The following is a 20,795-nucleotide window of genomic DNA, read 5'->3' on the forward strand; positions in this document are numbered from 1 at the left end:
TGTCGTATTCAATTTCGGTATCAACTAGCTAGCGCTCTGTCGTGGGGACGATTTTCAGTATCGCTAAAAATGATTTGTTGCATTGAACCTGTGCTAGAAGTAGGGTTTAACCTGATAAATACGCCTTGAAAAGTTTAACTTAACGGAAGCATTTCCTGCACGGTGTTCTATCGATGAACACAAAAGTGGCTGCAGTTCTCTTGCGTACCTGTTTCACGTATTGGCTTAGTTCATCATACTGATGAAATCATGTCTATAAAGTGAATTTCTGTATAGTGTTATGTTTGCAAAGTTACTATACCACTTGAATGTGGATAAGCTAGCTATGTTCTATCGTTTGTTTTCCAAGATCACAATGTTTCTCGCACGGCGATTTTGTCACACATTAGCATAAGCAAACGTCGCCCACTTTTATCACTCTTTGAACAAGTGGTCTGTTTTGTTTACCGTCAGCGATATCGCGTCTCTAGCATCTCCGCTCATCGGGCTCAAACTCTGCTATCCGCTTTCCCGCCACTCGAATCATCTAACGTTCCGCTATACAGTATGAGCGTTGAAAGCAGCGACAGTGGCAAAGCTGTACCTGACAACTACCCTTCATCGGTGCTGATTCGAAGAATCGCCAGCAGAGAGCAGGTCCTCTGAGGACAACGTCCACGCCGTTAATGCGATTCGCTTTTTTCGGTATAGTGTTATGGTGTGGTAAGCGACCCTTGCGTTTTTCTGCCTTCGTACTAGCTGATAAGACCCTTGTAGACCTCGCAGGTGAAGTCGATGTCCCAAGCGTAGTACCTTCGCTAGGTGATGAAGTAGTCGATGACGAAGGAATTGGAAATGCGCCGCGTGACATGACATCAATGTCACTCCGTTTCTCATGAAAGGGAACGCGTTTGCGTATCTGAGGTAAAGATGGCAGTAACGGTAGCACGAGCAGAAGCAAAGAATACCGAAAAGATTCATAATCGGCGGAAGTGCGGATGGGGGGGGGGCAATGTCGCGATAGGGCAAAGATGTCATATGACCAAAAAAATCAAACGTATGTCACCCTCTCGAAATTAAAATTGTTGGACAGTGGTCGGATTAGATAAATATATATATTAAACAATTTAAGGTGAATTTAGGCAAAACAGTAAATTGATGTAGTAATAAAGATACATTTGATTTTTCTATTTTTAGTAATAACTTCAAATGCGCTACGTACGTAGTAATACCACTGTAAGTACCACTGGTAAGTAGTAATAATGATAATCTATATTTGGAGCACAAACTATAGATTGGCTCACAATTACCACAAAGATTTTTCTGTTTTGTGAAGCTATACATGCCGCTATAGATTTTTATCATTGTTGGGATATTTAATATTGAAAAATATTACTTGGCATTTACAAGTGTTATCCAATTCATATAAACTGATCGAAGGGGCGCTCTACCACGTGTGTTAACACGCATACTGAAGTATCGTCCGGAGACTATTATTCGACTGGGTACGCATCCGAAGCCGTGTTCTTCTAGTAACAGGTGTAAATAGTGCTAACATACTGGCTTTTCATGTCGATTGAAACAATGAGTTAACAAGACTTTTTCGTGGTGCCAAATCCTTGATGCTATACTGAAGAAGTGATTCCGAAAACCTGTCCAAATAAGAAAAATAACTGGAAGCGTTAACAGAAATATAAATAGACGTTCATGATATGCATTTTGTGTAAATTCTAGTTCAGATATACGCAAAAAAATCAATGATCCTCAATATGAGGTGAGCTTGCGCACTATGTATATGAAGTGTCGGTATTAATCCTGTTAGCTACAACGAAGTTCAAGATACGCTCCCAGGATTTCCAGAATTCCCGTCATATCTTGGCGAAAAGTTTTCGCGCGGTTTGTACTGTAGTGTATAAAAATAGTTTCTGTTCGTTGTCGTTGGCTTTCTGTCTGTTTACCGATAACCTTGTTCCCTCGTGTACCTAGCTAGAAATAGCACACGCTATTACTTCGAATGTACTTGTGAAAAGAAAAGAGATTGAATTTACCGACCACGCCCCTCTGTTCAGAGCGTCGAACACTCCATTTCAATAGGCTTTTATGAAAAAGCCGACAAAACGTTTTAGAAAGGATAGGTTGGGCCAATCAATCAATCCTTGATCTCGGCTATTTTCTCAGCCGGCATGTTCGATACACGGAGAAAGATATGATATGGAACTCTACGGAATATTGGCCATATACTGGTATTGGTATTCTTATAGCGACAACAGCAGTAATAATCTCAGTCCTCCGTTGCGAGTATTTCGTGCAATTGAATATTTCTGCTTGTGTGTTCTCGCACCAAATGTGATGGGCTCCTGTGGTCGTGTTCGCCCCGTGACGTTTGCCTTCGAAATAAATGCAGCAAAAAATAAAAACTAAATTCATTCATTCATTCATTCATTCTCGAAGACAATAGCAAACAGAAAAAAGACAATTATTGATAGAAAAAAACGCCACAAAAAGAAACTACTATAATAATAATAATATAATTATTTAAATAAGAGAAAAATGACAGAGGCTATTGTTGACCAGAGAAAGCTACTAGTTCGGCAGGTGTTAACTCAGGCCGGAAACGCCCTTCGTCCCTTCCGTTTCTAGCGTCAATATTGATCACAACGTTTAGTGGATCTCGAGTCAATTAGAAGTTCTACATCTCAAACTGTCTTTGTAACGGGTTTACAAGCATGAGGCGCGGTGTTCGATTCTCAGCAGAGATTCTACGGCTTTTCCAAATCAGGTGAGTGACGATCACCAATTCATCACATAGTGATTTTTAAGCGACGTGAGTTTCGTCTCGCTCTCGTCCATGATAGATTCTAAATGGTCATTACCAGGCCATGGTCAATACCTTTAGCGTACGCAAGACCTTTCAGCTGTCTGCAAACCATAACTGCACATGTACGATGCCACATGACACAAAAATATGCCGACCTTTCTAAAGTGTTGTACCGCAAGAATTAGGTTGTGCGATTTAAGAACACCCTAATCTCAACATTTTATAAGCTTTGTCATAAGAATCTTTCATCTCACGAAGAAAAATTAACGCGTACTAGAAACAGCTTATATCTGCTCGTCTACCGTTATCTAGAAATTGGCGATGATGCAACATTATGGGCATGGTTTCTGAATTGAGCATTCGCTCATTATTACATCACAGTTTTTGTCATTAGCTTGACACTCGAGTGTAGCAAGTATTTCTCAATAGAGCTAATTATAACCATGAACTAGGTCATCGTAAATTTGAAACATTCACGAACGGTGACCGCTCGTACGATAAACTTTGCCATAACCACGCGACAGCGATAGGAATAAAAGTAAACGAACTTAATAATAAATTAAGTTATTATTGGTTCTCGTGCTATTTGTTATCTAGGGTACGAAATCCTGTACGGGATACGAATGGAACAGTTGGTTAAATATAGATCGTCCTATCGTTCATTTTAGCTCCAGAAGCTTTCCTCTCGTATTATTAGCCTGCTCCTCGTCAATTTTACCGTTGATGTCGCTCCGATACCGGTTTATTGTTCAATCTTTTTTTTTTTTTCTGTAACAGCCGCTATTATTACTCCATAATCAAGTGATATACTATCAGTGTCATATCGGGATCATTCATTCTATTCATGCATGGCTATTGCATCTTGTTATTGCTGTTGGCGCAAACCGATACGTTCATCCGCGAATGATGAACATATATCCCACGATGGCCATACACAGAAAAGCAAGTTACAGTATATATGCAGCGTTGAAGTAGATAGAAAATGCCTAGCTGGTCGAAAGGAGGTAACCTACTGTGAAAGGAGAACTTCGGATGAGACTATCGGTATGAGGCTACTGGGTATCAGGGCCGAAAGTGCAGTAGAAATCAGCTTCATTGTCCGCTTAACTCACATGTTTCGAAATTAGTTCCTATACAAAGCATATATATAGTGACAGTACTCACAATTTTCGCTAGGCGAGCGACATTGGGTGGCTCGAACCTGCTTTGTTTCCCTACGACGTTCATGTTTCATTTCTACTAAAAACAAAGCTATACGAGCCAGCTGCAATCTAATACGCTGTTCTTCGACTCTCGTGTGGCATCGTATTTCTAATGATTACTGTGAATTTAAATAATATCAAACAACGGCGGCTGGCATCTTACCGTCTGGATACGTCGTGTAGCACTGCTGTTAATGGAATAGGCACAAACTTGCAGTAGGAAAGTAGAGGAAGCGCGACGTGGCCAATTCAATTTACCTGTTCGGCTTCCGGAAATAGAAACAGAATCGTTCCCAGACTCTGATACTGGGCCGCCGCAACGCTCGTTCGAGATATCGTGCATCAGCCTCCTCGCTAGTACGTGGATGCCGACCGAGGTGATTGACGAAAATGAACTCGAGCAAACCGATATAGATAAAAATTATAGAGACCCAGTCCCAGATGTGCAGTGCGATCAGGTTCGAAGTAGCGGGTAGGTTTTGGGGAAACGAGCTCGCGTTCGAGAGAAAATCAAAACGGGTCGTCGTGCCTGAAATGTCCAGCGAAAAACACGGCTTTTAATCTTGTGGGGAAAACAACCAACCACTACAATCGATCCTACGATTACGTGTACAACAAACGGACAGATGATTTGTCCTATACGTTTAAAGAGACAGGATAATAAATGAGGAGATCAAATAGGCTGAAATGGTTCAGGAAACTGGGAAACGCCACCATAAGCCGATACATGACATTTTTCAAAAAACGTACTGTATACACGAGAGTATATGCTTACGTCAATGTATGTGTATTCTTTCCGCGGTACCAATGGAAGTAACTTTTAAACGCTAAACTAGCCCGTTTTTCGTCCAATGAATACTGTTGATGAACAACTCGATGTCCATGTCTTATATCGGTGCGTGTCGACAAGTATGCGTCGTGTATAAGCCGCTTGTAAACTTGCAATCTCGAAGACTTTCCGTTGTTGTTAACTTCAATGAATCGTTTCTTTGTATCCAATAAACCTCTCTGTCCACATACGCTAAATGCCGTATAGCCTGGGCCTGCAAGAAGCTTATGGCAAAGTGTACATATTCATATACGAAAAGCATAGCTGTTGTATTGTCTTATGCAAAAGTTCGATAGGAAAAAAAGAAGGAAAGGCGTATCAGATTTTCATAAGACGGTTCAAGATTGTTGCAAAGCGTAAATGTAGGTGCAATCGCGTCAGATATTTTCTGATTCAGTCAGTCTCAATATCCGAAGAAAAATATTTTCCTTATTTCTGTGCCTGTCATTTTTTTACGTAGTTTTATAAAAGTCGTAGTTCAATGTATTTTTGTTCTTTTTTCGTATTTTGGATATGTGCCACCACGCAGCAGTTCCCGAATTGAGAATCTAACACGACGCGAAAAGATATTCTCAGAGACTTTTAGCGTAGAAGATGACGTTTAAGTAAATATCGCTAATTTATGCCTGAAAATTCGTCGTACGTCAGACATAGGTTTAGGCACTGGCCCAAATCGATTTTGCCAGACCGCACCGCTAAACAGTTAAACGGGTTCAACATGATTTGGGTCATATTAGTTGTGTACCCGTGAGAATTTCAACAATCTAGCTGATAAAAGAACGGAGCGCAATTTTCGAGCTTACTGTTAGATGTAACTGTGTGGAACCTCTGATGTTCCCGATCTAACGAATGGGGCATTTAAGACATGTCGAACCGCGAGGAACAGTGCCAGATTAGCGTGTTCGCGATTGTCTTTATTGTCAGTGCTGCTAAATATTAGGCCCGCCCATTTAAATAGGGAAAGCTCGTAGGGGTACTCACCGCCTACCTTTGTTTTTCCATTTACGTCTTACATAAAGCTTTAGAGCAGCCGATTTGCCTAGTGACAGGATAAAAAGAAGTATAGCAAGTGACTTTGAGATTTTCAAACGGCGTAGGATTCAACGCTGGGTATAGGGCGCCATTACCTACTATAATACGCTATTACAAATTTATTGGCACCGCTCTACGCATTACTTCGGTAATAGGTAAACAATCTTTACTCGACGCCGAGTGCTGAAAGCGGTTTTGCTGGATATATCTGGATTTTTATACCAATCTTATGCTAATGTATTTTATACTGTGCGGTAACATAACAGTAACATATTTACGTCCAACGGTCGAGCTGCTGTGTTCTGACCTCCGTTATGGGCCAGGAGAGTATTCTCGAACAGCTTGTTCCGAGCGGGGAAGTTGTCATTTCATAAATGAACACATTAAACCGTGATCATAAAAGCAACACGAGACCTTGAAAGTCAAAAGATTTTGTTGGATTTAGGATGTTATATCGCTTCTAATATCAAAGGAGTCATATTTATAGTTAGTATCAGAAAAAATAACATTAAATATATGTGTGTGTATTGCTAAGGGCAAGCGATGTGTCGATTGCATGTTCAACTGCGTATGCATGTATGTGGGGACATAGTACCGATCATTGCCCTAGGCGGTGTCGCCTTGACTGAAAGCCAGAGCGTCATAAATGAAGACGTGACCATAACAAAGCTAGGGATGTACATGGTCACCCAGTAGACGGTCCGTTCACGAGTAAATAGCACTACTCTCTGTAGAAAGTTACGAAGACAGAACGGACAACATCAGCAACAACAGAAATTAAAATAACAGCGAGGATGTCAGCATCTGGAACAGCATCAACGACAGCGATAACGTATTGCAATGGAACAGTCCCCTCGTATCGTTTCCGCTGCTTCTCCTATAACTGTTTCGATCATTTTTATTATTATTATTACTAGCATACACGTTAGTATCGTTAGAGGCAATGCTACCGTCCTCCATCTGCACCGTTGCCGCAAGGATCCTTAGTCGATATCTGCCGGCATTAGACACTTAACCACGTCTCAGTCGATGAGCGGATCAAAGATCGAGCAGCGGCACGCATTTGGTATCTCTTCATTAGATGAGAACGGGCAGATGGTGAAAGTGCAAAAAAAAAGTCAAGCGAAAGAAAAAAAATGACAAGGTACATGGGGCAAAGAAACGAGATGTACTGCGAACCAGAGAAAGCGGCAGTTGTCGCAGTGGAAGAACGATCAAGACAAACCAGCAGGCGATCGAATAAGGCGACAGATTCTCGCTCCAAGCCGGCTGAGAGGACGAATTGACATTTTCGCATACCGGCACCGCAGTGCTAAAGGCCTACACGACTCGTTTGTCCTGAGCTGGATTGGCGTCCACCTAATTGCGGTTGCCCTCCCCCTTGTCTCGCCTGCATAACTACCATGAGCGCCCGTTTACGACTGCCTCAGGGCGATTAAATCACACGCTGGGATAGGCCCGACGTGGCCTGTACAGGGTATAGCATACCTCACCGCTACGTATACAGTTGAATGGCTTTCTTGACAGAACGAACCCTCTCTATTATAGTGGGCAGCAGCAGAAGCGGCGCCGACCAAAAGCGGTGTCGGACCAGCTGGAAGGGCGGTCTATACGAAATATAAATATGCCTGTGTACTGCTAGTCGAATACGAAAAATCGAACGCATTGGTGCAGCCAGCCCTGGGGTTGAGGGGTTTGCAAGTACGTGAAAAGGACTATGGATCGGCAAGATTCTAGGGCGACAACAGAATGAACGACCTTGAGGCACCCCGAGTTGTAGGTCTATCTCTTTAGGCGAACATGTAATGAGCGTTGACCGCCGCGGATAAGCATTAACGAGCACAGTCTGGCTATTGGTCACGCTCCGCGTTGCGTCTATCCACTGAAGTTGAACGAGTCGAACGAAAACATATATATGTGAATTATAAATGTTAGATATAGGGGAGCTTGCATCGTGAATAGAATTGGGTAAAGGCATAATTTACGTTAGAAAAGCCATTTCTAGAATACGTGACAGAGGGGAATATGAAATTTAAGAATCTGAAGACCCTTGTTCTTTCGGAACTAGTCAGCTTTTTTAAGTTAATAATATTAACGTACAATGTGAAGACATTGTACGTTAATATTATTAACTTTGATTGACGTTCGGGTGCGTAGACTAAGTTCGATTGTACAAAATTGTTGTTTACAAATATAAAAAAAATCCATGTTATTTTCGAAACATCTTACAATGATAAGAAAATTCGCTTCCTTGCATTTGCAGTTCAAAAACGATTTGTGGGAAGCTGTAGACGGTTCGCTATGAAAAACACAAAGGGTGGCGCATTTCGGTATCGAAATTAAGTAAAGAATATCTACCCCGATTGGTTCTGTTGCTTGTAAATTTTATTTTAAAATTTCTAAAATTCACCCAGAGAGTAGTGGCAATATTTGAGAAGTTCTAGGAAACCAATTGACCCATTTTTTAGAATGGCTCAATTGTTATGATCGAAGTTACGTTCAGTAAAGGTTACATTGCTACTCACCGCGAAACTTGGACCTCTTTTGAAACTGTTATATCTATACGCTATACTTTAAAAGGTTTCGACATATGGAAGCTTTCGATATTGAACGAAATGATATGATGCAAGCAGACGAGTTGCAGTTTAACAATAATACAGAAAACCCCAATTTGATATGCCTATAGCGTTGAAAGCGTCCACACTCATCCGACAATCCAGTTATTTACTACAGTGAGACCCCTTTGGAGTCATATGCGGAAAGTTACTCTAAATGCTCCATCGTGGACTATGTCTCAAGTATTCGGTATACAGAATGCGTACAAAAACGATTGTGCAACCACTGATATTTATAGATAAATTTCGAAAACGAGGTTTTCGAATAACCGTGCGCGATTTTCAACGGACCAACTTGTTCAGCTTTTATCACAATGGCATTGAATGAATATGCTATTTGGTTGTTTGTAGACGTACTCAGCAGAATCGTATTTGAAGCTATAGCTTATAGTTCGTCACTGAAACAAAACTCAAATGTAGACCGGTATAGCTGAATGTGCCCTGTTCTGGGAGATCGGGATGACGTCTATCATATCAAATCGAATAGTAGTAGATACGCAAAAGGTCTGATACGTCAATTTCCACAAAATGGGTTAAATTTAAGTCTAAAAATACAATAATACCGGAAATTGCGAAACGCTACTGTCAGTTTAACGCACTATTCTTGTAATTTTTAACTGAATTTAGTGCTTGATTTCGGAGTAGTTGGATCTGTTCGCTTTGAGAAAAATCGTTAACCTGAACACTATCTGATGGTAAACGTGGCGTTGGTCCCTCAAAAGGACGTAGATACTCACTGTACGAAAACTTCCTGATGTCTCATGTATGCAGCATGTAGAATCGATTTTCACAGACCGGATTTAGCGACAGCTAAGGACAATGTATTAAACCAGCCCTGGCATCGAAATCTCCTATGGAATGACTCCTATTACGCTTTAAACTTTGGGTTTCACTTATGTCACTAAATCTGCACCGCTTAAACCGTAACTAAACCCAATATTAACCTATCCTTGAGGATTGGGTCTCCTCCGATCTACAAGAACACAGCTATTACCTTTCGATGTCTACACCCAGATTCCATGGGCCACGTTTCCGGTTACCGGCCAGCTGCGTTGCAGTAATAATAATCAGTAAAATGAAGTAATTATAGTCCCTAGACTTAAACTAAACTTATTCCCGTTCCTAACCGTTCTCGTTCCAACCCGATGCGATAATTATCACCTGGCAAATGGGATTATCGAACGGGAACCACTCAAGCAAGGTCATTTTTTACCTGCCGAGTAAATTCAACGAGACCCGTCGGATAAATGGTTATGGTCTCTTTATCCGAATCGAAATCCAGTGCATGCTCGTTTTCGACAACCGCCAACAAAGGCCGCCAGATCTTGGACCAAGCATTTCGACCTGCGATCAAGAGCGCGGATACTTACAAGCAGGACGGCGTCGAGCGTATTGAATGTCATAGGGGACGTTTCTTCAGTGAACAGTCAACACAGACAAAGTGGGAGATGCCTGAGTATGTGATACAGAAATTATGTTTTTGATAGCATATTTCGAGCTTGTAATATGTGGTAAAAGTTTAGTGAGATTTTAAAAAGGCTATGATCTATCGGAGTGTTTCCACGCAAAGATGTTGCACCTGCGTCATCCGACCAGTCGTTATTTATGGTATTTGTATAGAAATGAGCGACGGGTCCCGTGATTGAACCGATTACGTTTCAAATAAATTTCCAGATTTCTAGTTCCTTAATTACCACTTTAAATATATATATATATATATATATATATATATATATATATATATATACATATATAAATCCCGCTGTCTAGAACAAGGTGTACGCATTCAATTTCGTAGTCAAGGGCACATATTGTGAGCAAGTGAATTAGGCTAGTTTTAAGGTCTTCGACGAAGATTAACAAAAAATTCCTTTACCATTAGCTCTGTTTTAGCATCTTGAGAAATGGAATAGTAATAATAGAATAATTATTACAGCATGCATAGTTTCTGTGTTACTGTATTATATATACACGGCCCATTTTTGAGCCACTTGACAAATTTCCAAATAAAAAATGCTTCCAGTGCTCGATATCCCGTTATGGTTATAGCAATTATCTCGCGATCCTACACTTCTAGGTAGAATTTGAAAGTTAAGTTAACTTTCCATTCGGGTACTTCTCAGCCGTTGTTGACAAAGCTGATTAACAAGGCCATTGTTCATCAGGTCACAATGGGAGAATACCTCTATAGAATACGTTTAGCATAAAATGAATTTTTCACAGAGATTTAATTTCAATTTGGTCGCTAGCGTTACTTTCGGAATACTTATATATATAAGTATATACATACATGGTAGCACTTAATTCTGCAACACATTGGCAGAGTCGACCAATATCATTTCGATAAATTATATAATACTATATTTATAGAATCCAATAGCTACGATTGTGGTCACTTGAACTTATGACTGTTTGGTCTCATTGATTAACACCCGGTTAGTTAGTACGCTCGGGAATGGTATAAGAGTGATCTCATTACCGAAGCTGTTTGTTGCAACGTATTTACCGCCACGTTAACAGATGCGAATTGAAGACTCTCCAGTTGTTACGTACATATAAATTCTCGCTCGGCTAAGAGTATGAGTTTGTTACTACAATTACCTAAGAGATACACGATGGACGAAACATCGACACCACTGAAATGTTGACAGCCAGCAATGACTAAATAAGGAAAGACTGATTTCGGCTTTTTCGTTATTGGCCGGCATCCGGAGTCGAGTTCATCCGGTCCCGTACAATCCGCTGTACGTTGATATCGTGCCGGTATGTGCTTTTGGCTTTGTTGTTAGTTCGGATCTGCTTTGATTGCCAAATTAGCAGCTAGCTTAGACTGTCTTTAAGCTTTTTTTTACATCTCTTTGTAGCGACGGTCAGTTTATGACATTATTTCTGAGTTTGATGATGTAGTACATAGTAGCGTGTCTTGACATTCATTAATGAATCTCGGCCTTATTCGATTAGGACGATCGCTTGAGTATCACGATGTCATAAATGTATTATTGCTCATTCCCTTCTTCTGTGTTGGGCTGCGAAATTTCATAAAATCCATATAATTATGACATACAATGCGTTTGATTCGCAGAAGTAACAAGTATTCCTTAAATATCTAGCTTGACTTTCGTGTTCAGGCCAGGCGAGAATCCAAAAAGCTCACTTACTCACTGTGGAAATTACAGGGCTGATTCCGCTCGACATGTTCCTTATGGCATTGCTGCATTAATTAGCAGTACTATATTACGATAGGACCATCGTTAAGTCTCGCTGTACGTACGGATTCAAAGGACCGAAAATTCCCGGGAGCTTTTGAAAGTTACGGTGATAATTCGTTTGTAGTTGCTTGCGTTAATGGCGTTAGTTAAAGGCCATGCATTTATCCATTACAGAAAGGAACTAACGCAAATATTCAAAACAATCAACTTACCCTATGCATCACACTCTATAATACATTGCGCAGAAATGAGTTGAAAATTTATCCTTAACTATCGTATTCAATATAAAACATACAAAAATAATTTTTGATTTTTGACATCAGTCGGTCAGGTTCGCATAATGAAATTGCCGACCTATTGTGGGCACAAATAGAAACTCCCTTTTTTGGCTGTGCGGGTTTTTTCTCCGCAAAATTTATCCGTGCCCGTTAGAACTACCGAGAAAGAAATCAAACCAAAATTTATCGATTTACTACCTTGGAAATGGCTTATCTCCCTTGATTCAAACTGTAAGCGCTCGTCTATATAGCAATACACCATATGAGCATCCGCCATGTAGTTCGGACTCGTTTCATCAGGTGAAAACATTAAGTAAAGATGTAGTAAATATGTTGACCGTCGTTAGTTGTTAAGGCCGTTAGAGTTTTTCAATATACAATCTAGGGCACTGGTATCATCGTCGCCCAGGACACAAGGGGCCGTCACACTCGTTGGCTGCTTTATATAGGCGAAAAGCATCGCTAGGACTGTGATGTTCTTCCAAACAGACAACCCCATAATTGCTACTGCTGCTGCCGTGATCGCAGTGGAAATTCTCTCCCAAAAAAGGGAAGAACAGCCGTGAAAACACCGAAAGAACAATTCAAGGCGCTAAGATTGTTTGGCCGCATTCGGCTCTCGTCAAAAAGTTGGCTTGATCTGTGAACGAAGCTCCGAGGTACTCTTACAGGGACGTCCAACCAGCAGCTTGCACAGTTGCAGATGCAGCCCCCTTGTAGGCAAAAGTGGGACCTAGCAGATTTGTTCCCTTCTGTCGAACCACGAGCAGAAATTCAAGTAAAGGTGATATTTGGGCCGGCAGTCGATGAAGAGGTTACCACTATATCGAAAGTCAACACTCTTTCGAGTGAAACACTAAAATCAGGACAGGTGCGTTTACAGCACGAACAGATATGTGAGCAGTACAGAAAGCATTCAATGTTTCTTTCTTCGTTCGACAACTTCTAACATACTTCTATCTTTCGCTTCGTTGATCATGCCACCTCGCACCTTTTGAGTCCTCTGCACTGCTTTCCTTTGTCTTCCTCGAATTCTGATCGAGTTAGCTACTGCCGCTAGGTAGAGCTCACAATCGTCGCCCGACCTCTCCTCTGTCCACCCAATGTACTTCTGCCTTACGTCCGCTGTCTTAGGGCGGCTTTCACCTACTGTTGCTACGGTTTTCGCCGTTGTCTAGCTTCCACACTCCATTAGTCAGGAGGGCAAAGCTTATCCACTGCTTCAGCTATCGTCACCACCACCAAGACGACAGGAGGTCTCGCATGACGAAAGGCGAAATAGAACGTTACAGCCTGCGCCGAACAAAGGAACCAGCGAAGCCAACGGACAATTGTCTGCCTCCTGGTGGGGTGGGCTTTGACGGCAGCGGGTCGCCCCGGTCCTTGCATCCCTCGCGGAGGGACTGCCCCTGGATGACTCCGGACGCTTGAGGCAATGCCTAAGAGTGACTAGAGTAGATTGCAACAAAAAGGAAGAGAGACGTATGGAAAGAGAATGAACAGCAGTGCTAAAGATTAGATCTAATTCGACATTCCATAATGCATCGAAAGACAACCCGAACATAGCGTACAAGTCTCAGCAGCAACTACTACAGGAGGAAATTCACCATCTCTAACTATGGCAACCTGCCACACAAGCCAGTCCTTCACATACCCGTCACATGGGTTGGAAATGCCAGAGGTGGAACTATACATGCTACATGCGCAGATAAAGTTCGCTGTCGTTGTCTGCTCGTTCGTGTCGTCGCCTATTTGCTTCTGCCTAAACAGGACCGCCTCACAGCACATAACTGTGCATCTGTGTAGGCCGAGTGTAGATCGTTTCAGCGGTACCACAGTATTGAATTACTATATTTCCATATGCTCTCTGTCCCTGCGGGAGATACATTCGCGCGAAGCACTTCTGTTCCATTGTATCTCATCGATCTTTTTCCTATGCTCTTGTTATTAACATTTCCTGAGTGAGTGAAACATGGGTCTTCGCGCATTAGCGTTTAGTCTGTCTGCCAAAGTGTCAAAGCGTGTGGTATTATATCTGTATTGAAGAACACAACAACGCAGGGTTAGGCGCATTGAAATAAGCGAAAAGCTTCCAGAGAGGACATCAGTGACGGGCGGGCAGTCAGGCAGAGATACTAGAATAGACAGGCTTTGGAGGAAACGATGACGGACCGGACCTAGCTGTAGCTAACGAAAAGCCACCTCGCAGGCTATCCTACGGCCCTTAGTAAGGCGTAGACTAATCGAACGCAGCCTGAGCGCGGTCGTGGCAAAGCGAAAGCGACAAGCATCGGGTGGTAATAGTTTGTGGTGGCCGATAGAAACGACAAACAGACAAAGCAGGCCGCTGCTTTTACCGTAACCATTCTAACGGTAGAAAAAAAGCCGGCCGGCCGGCCGCTCACAATTACCACAAAAGCCAGTGACAAACAGCAATTGCCTCGTCTTCCCGCCTCGATCTCGCCTTCCACTATTGAATACAACTGGTGGCGGATTAATTGCTTGCGATGAAGCAGTCAAGAGGGGGTACCACTGGCAATAGCAATAGATTAGGCTCAATAAGCGCTGGAGAGAATGAAGAAGCCGTGCTTGATATAGTAGTGTTGGACTGGCATGATGAAAGCACGCCAGAATGGAAGCAGTAGGTGGGACAAACGATGGGGGCTAAGGAGTAAGGTGGGATACTGGGGCAAGAGTGGGATAGCGAGGGCAGAGTATGCTAGATAAACAGACAAGCAGGCAGCTCCAGTCACTATGGTCGTGCGTGGGTGGACATACTGCACAAACGCACTGTGAAGAACACGTGGGCTGTACTATAGGCGTAATTATCCAGTGTAACGACTACGTTCTTCAAGCAGGGCAACGAACTCTTACTCGAGAAGCACACAGGGGGGTGGACAATATAATACAATATAACAGACGTCCAAGGGAAATGGGTTGGCGTGATCAAGAAGCGATTAAATGGGTTTGCAATATTTAATCACGCCAGGACGACAAAGTAGTGCCTAGAAGAAAATAACTGAAATTGAATTGAAATGAATAACTGATGTGGCTTATTAGGTTCTGGGAAGATAGTGGCTTGAGAAAAAAGGTTATAAGAGAATGTGGAGTTCTTGGATAAGATGGTCGTTGTCGAGTTCTGTGAAAAGGTACAATTTGGTAAAATGACAAAATAAATTTTGTAAAGTTACGCAAATGAAGTAATTATAGCAAATGTAAAAAATAGGATTTGTTCATTTTTTAGAAGAGTATCAATTAAAATAGGGTATTCTGGCTACTGCAACAGGAGTTGAATGAGCTGAATAGCATAAGCTTTAGGTAAATAGCATTCGTACATTTTTATAAATGTTTACCTATGGCGTTTGCCGGCTATTCCATTGAACATATAGGTGCCAGCTGTAACATACAGATGTTAAATTATGCGCAAAAAAGTTCGTATGCCCAAAAAGGATGTTGGATGTGCAACCTATCAACTGTGAAAGTTATTACCTTATGTGCGTCGTGAGAAGCTTCCGATTTTGACAAAAAAGAAAGAAACGAATATAAAATACTATTACATAGACGCACTACCAAAATACGCCACCACGATGCAATAAAATCTGTAGAAATCAAGCACAAACTATGCCTCTAAGAAACCTGACTCTTTGTTTGCACAAAGCTTAAACCTCTGACCTTCAATTCCCTTTGGGAGCTTAGTCCGTAAACTTGACAGGTCTGTCAGCTAATTTAAAGAATATTTTACAAATATTTCTTATCATTCTGGCCCCAAATAAAACCATCTGAGTGACTGTCAGATTTGACGACAGCGCTCCCATCCATTATTTCTATTCGAGCTATATTTCCGAAACAATAAAAGACACAATGTACAATCGCATTTACGATAGATACGCCAGAGAGCCAACCCAGTTCAGTCCTGAAGGATCATATGTGCTGTTAATACCTAATCGCAGAGTTGGATTCTACCTAGTCAACGCATGCTAGACGCAGTCTTGGGAAACGATCCCATATAAATAGTAATATCAAGATCTCCTATACAGTGTCTTGACGTTTATCTGAGCATGTTGGTCCTTTTGTGGCCATTGCGCAGCAGACTGGAGGCCTTATTTTCGCTTCCAGAAAAAAATTCTTATGACACTATGATTACAAGACCTCATCTCTTCGAAACGCGGCGTTGATCGAGGAAATGAAACTTGATCGCCGCCGAGAACATCAAAGACAAACGGAACATGGGCTGTTATTACTGTGCGTCTTTGGAGCGAACTTCAACTTTTGACATTCGAAACTACAAAAGGCTTACGTCAAACTTGATTTGCGCGTGGACGCAAGTTTTGACATTTTTTGATTAAAAAAAAAAAAACAAGGTACACACACACATCGGCACAGAGCACTACACACTTGAAAACGATTACAATAGTAGGTAATGAGCACAGAACGTTGTTTTAATACCAGGTTTATATATCCGCTTCTAATAGGCAATCATTGAAACTGCTCAAAGCTCCAAGAATAAGTTTGACATTCACAGGATTATTGAACAATTAGTAATTGTTTATTAATAAAATTCTTCAGCTATCTTCATCGAGAACAATATTTTACAGCAGAGATTGTATGGGGCGCAATTGTCGCATAGCTAGCCGTTGTTTGCTTAGATTTGTCGTTGTTTAGAGGCAGCAGTATCGCAATGTTGCTACATAAATAAGGACTTTTATAGGCGGCGTTCGCTTACGGAAATGGACACGTGGTTAACGATTTTCCCATATGTTAGGGCCTAGTGACCCCGGTTAAGTAGGCTATTTTACGCCTAATCAAACTGCCACAATTTACTATTACTTCCCATACGATATCGTATAATTTCATTATACTATGTCTAACATACAGGACATTTCACCCTAATCCTAGTTAAACTTTAAGTTTGCTCAGTAGCAGTCTTCAATGATGTCCTGATTACAACTGTGGCAAATTTTGGTTGGCCTACCCTAACCGAATTAAAGGCCTGCGATAGTCATCTTGCCTATACCATGCATTTCCGATGGGTCTGACACTGTAGAGCAAGCCATATTTTCATCTCGTGCGGTTTCATCTCAGGCTCTTTTTTTGCATCTCAAGTTTTCTTCTTTTTAGAATTGTAGAGCTCTATAGAAGGCCAACTGTTATCCCAGAAGTCTCATTTCGGCTGTTTGTACGCGTGGTTGCACTCCTTCCATCATTATCCGTAGCTGAATGCTGATGAAGATAGGCTAACTGAAATACTGCGCCGGACTCTGCTTTTGGGCTAAAAATTTCTATTTAAAATGTCATAGAGATTTTATCACATGCAAAGGCGCACGCTTCAGTGGTTTCTTTTTTCAATTTGACTTTCCTTTTTCTCAGGACCCGTAAGCAGAGAAGCTCAAGAGATTTCATCATTCTATTAGAGCTTTCGAGGAAAGGCACTCTATCGTATCGGGACAACGGTAAGGCAAAAGGCAAGACTTTTAAGTATTGAATCAGCTAACTTTCAGTTAAATTCTCGTCGGAGTTCGCAGCCTCGCCGGGTTTGTTTCAAAGGTTCGACTATAGGGGGTGAGTTAATCGACCCAGTCCAACGTATACCTGACGCTCTTTGCGAGCAAAGACAATAATACAAATATGGCCATTAATAAACAAGAGCTACATGCATATTTCGTCTTAGCTGAACTTGTTTTTCATTTGAAAATATGAATACAAGATAATACGAGAATTGCGAAAATTTCCACAACTCCAATAATCTACTCTATACAAATAACGCCACAGACCGTTAGCTGCTACCTTTGCGAGCAAGCACTAAAAGTAGGACAATTGTCCCCCGCGCTATCAGTCCCGTTTTGTATCCTGGTGTTCTCACAATTGTGACCTCACAAAATCCTTCTCCTCTTTTCCTAGGTATCTGTTGCATCTCCCATAGAGAACAGCTGAACGACCGACCCCCGTCCAAAGAGGACAACAGCAGCCGTTGGAAAACGAGTTCCTAGCAACAGCAGCAGCAGCAGCAGCAACACCACTGTCAGCAACATAAGAATCTCAATGCAAATTGTTAAGATTACCCCACGAGATCGCAGCGCGTTAACTGCTAGCCAAGATCTCCCTCCGCCCGTACCATGTATCAGCACACAGGCGGACATTGTACGCTGTCGACTCAAACAACTCGACCGACAGAAACGACAGTCGTCGCGAACCCTAACAACAGCAAAGGCATTAGCAACAAACTGTTTAAAGACAACATTGGCCATTGGACGTATGGTAACCGCCAGACTACGTACAACTGACGACAATTCGGTCCCGGCGATCGTCGGCGTTCATCAGTTGACAGTTCGCCGCAGTCCCAAACTAAACGAGTACTACCCAATTTCGCCGGATATGATTCACGCTAGAGGCACGCTGATGGAGTGCATGACTTGTTCCAGCGTGGACGCGCTGGTTATTACCGCGTTTAGTCGCCAAATCATAATGGTGTACCTATTATTAAGTAGCCGACAAGTACGGCATTTAAGCGATAGCTAACGATCGGCAGTATTTAGTAATAGTGCGCGATGCTTTAGGTGGCTATACCATTAGCTGAGAAAGCCAACGGGAGTCTACGGTTCGAACCCCACCAACGACAATATACTGCGTGACAAAATAGGCGTAGTACCTCGACACAGAGTCTGAAATGGTAAAATAAAAAAATGATTATTAGTTCACGCGAGTGGATCGAGAACATACGCTACTTTCTACAGCTCTGACTATACAATGACGACAGAAATAATGATTAGTTCTTGATTTATCCGGCATGACCACTCTGTGCTGGTATGTTATTGCACCAATCAAACCACGACGGCAGCAGCTGAGCCTGTGTCCTGAAGTAGAGGTTTTCACCAGACCTAAGTCACGAGGCAGGAGCAAAACATAGTGTGGAAGAAAAAGCAGGAGTGGAGTAAATTAGCTTAAAAGGACACCCGTTTTGTGAACGCCCTTCAACTATTTTTTCCTTTAATCTGAATTTGCTGTTTAACAGAGCGAACCGACACGAAAATGACTCTCTTGTCCGCACATGTCTATTGAGTTCTGCGGACGTCTATACACCTAGTTCTAAGCTGCACGGGTAGATATATACATATCTAGCCATGACGAATGTAAAGGTACTTTCTGTTCGCTTACTTGGCTGTTACTGCTTTTAAACATTTGGTCTTTTACTAACAGCTGTATAGCGTCCATTTGTAGGTTTCGCGATAGCTCTGGTAAAGGATAAACTACCGAGATAGCGGGAAAACGATGGTGGATGAGATAAGCTTTACCAGTCCACGATGTGCTCTCTGACCGGCCTGATTAGCGAGCACTAATGAAGTTTTTAGTCCGCACGATATTCGTACCGTGTTTTTCCGACCTCGCCAACGTATGGCGGTATCTACCCTACAGCTTGTTGAGTATATGCACGTAAACATTTTTTTTTTTATTACTAAAACAAGCCATGACTATGTGCTGAAATCGTGGAATGTGCTATATAAAAGTACAATTCGAACAAAATCAGTATATCGTCGATGGCTGAATTTAGAGATTTCGTCTGCTGTGAAAGAAGAATTACCTGATGGCTGTTCATTATAGATCTATCCTGTAATACATGACCGTATTAAACGGCTAAGGTTCGTGGCCTAAAGTTCCGCCAATGACACATAGCACACAAGTTGTATGAATAAACAAGTTAGTTATCTAATCTTGTTAGCGTTATTCCGCAAAACTTTAAGCGGCAACTACATTTTAGTTCGTTTGTACGTTAATAACAGTTTTAACTTTACTAGAAAAGTTGGACGGTCAAACAGACTTATTGACATCGCCATCATTACACCGTTTTCTCCATCAGCTTTAAGGAACTTTTTTTTTCTTTACATTTAAGTGTTCCAATCAACCCACATATCAGATATCGCTACGCCAAAACTAATCGATTTGAAAGCGTCCGTTTCTGTTAGAATCCTTGTCTAGTTATTAGTTCGCTATGAGACATTATGACATTAGTAGTTTCAGGTACCTCGCAAATCGAGTTCCGTGATCGATCGAATCTGAGTCTTTTTGCAGGTGGTCTCTATCCAAACATTACGAGTAAAAACAAACATTTCGCGATAGCTCTGGTTTAGAACGGGAATTATTTCAACCACCTATTGTCATTGTAATACTACCTCCTGTGTAAGGAAAGCATTCTGCTAAGAGTGTCACCCGACTTCACACACAAGGGTTCACCGTTCACAAAAAGGTGCGCCGTACTACTTCAATGTATTACGTTTCTTTATTTAACGATATCTACCGTAATTAGTAATATATATATATTGTCGTTGGCGTACACTTAAAGATGATATTTTTAATTTTATTTTTTTTGAGGAATCAAGAGTTACCATGCTACATAGCGGGAGCAAAGGAAAATGTGTGTTATGAGCATAAAGTTTACCTGGCAAGGACAAGACTGCCGACAATTTTTGTCTGCATTGTTCGGGTACCTTAAGTAATGGAGATTCGACCGATGCAGAGAAGCGCCAAGTAGAACAAAGCTGAAGTTACATGCGTCTTCCTACGACATCATGAGACTCATCCTCTGCCATTGTTATCAGATTGTTCAGTGAACGGCAACGGAAGTAGGTCGATATTACAGGGGACGTGTGGAGTGACGGAAGGGTCGAGTGTCTTTAGGACAAGCTAAAAAGCCGTCGGGTGCTCTTAGGCTTGTACTTTTCTTCGTTTGTCCAATGATAACGTCAAAAGGCGAAGGAATTATTCACACGCTTCTCCGTCCTCAGTTTTTGTAGAATAGAAAATCCATCATCTCTATTATTTAGTTATCTATTATTTTCAC

The 20,795-nt window shown here is 41.7% G+C and overlaps 1 protein-coding gene across 1 annotated transcript in view; it reads left to right on the plus strand.

Moving 5' to 3' along the window:
- LOC111249430 (uncharacterized) overlaps positions 1–19,934 on the plus strand; it is a 33,277-nt gene extending 13,343 nt beyond the window's left edge. The window contains exons 4-9 of the mRNA XM_086987529.1: positions 454–702; positions 1,177–1,228; positions 2,567–2,758; positions 9,673–9,931; positions 17,330–17,412; positions 17,861–19,934. Of these exons, the coding sequence (XP_086843655.1) occupies positions 9,723–9,931; positions 17,330–17,412; positions 17,861–17,949 (381 nt within the window). The 5' untranslated portion in view covers positions 454–702; positions 1,177–1,228; positions 2,567–2,758; positions 9,673–9,722 and the 3' untranslated portion in view covers positions 17,950–19,934. The remainder of the gene's footprint in view (positions 1–453; positions 703–1,176; positions 1,229–2,566; positions 2,759–9,672; positions 9,932–17,329; positions 17,413–17,860) is intronic.
- Positions 19,935–20,795: the final 861 nt, after the last annotated feature.

The sequence above is a fragment of the Varroa destructor genome, unplaced genomic scaffold (genome assembly GCF_002443255.2).
Source record: "Varroa destructor unplaced genomic scaffold, Vdes_3.0 BEIS01000004.1, whole genome shotgun sequence".
Lineage (NCBI taxonomy): Eukaryota > Metazoa > Arthropoda > Arachnida > Mesostigmata > Varroidae > Varroa > Varroa destructor.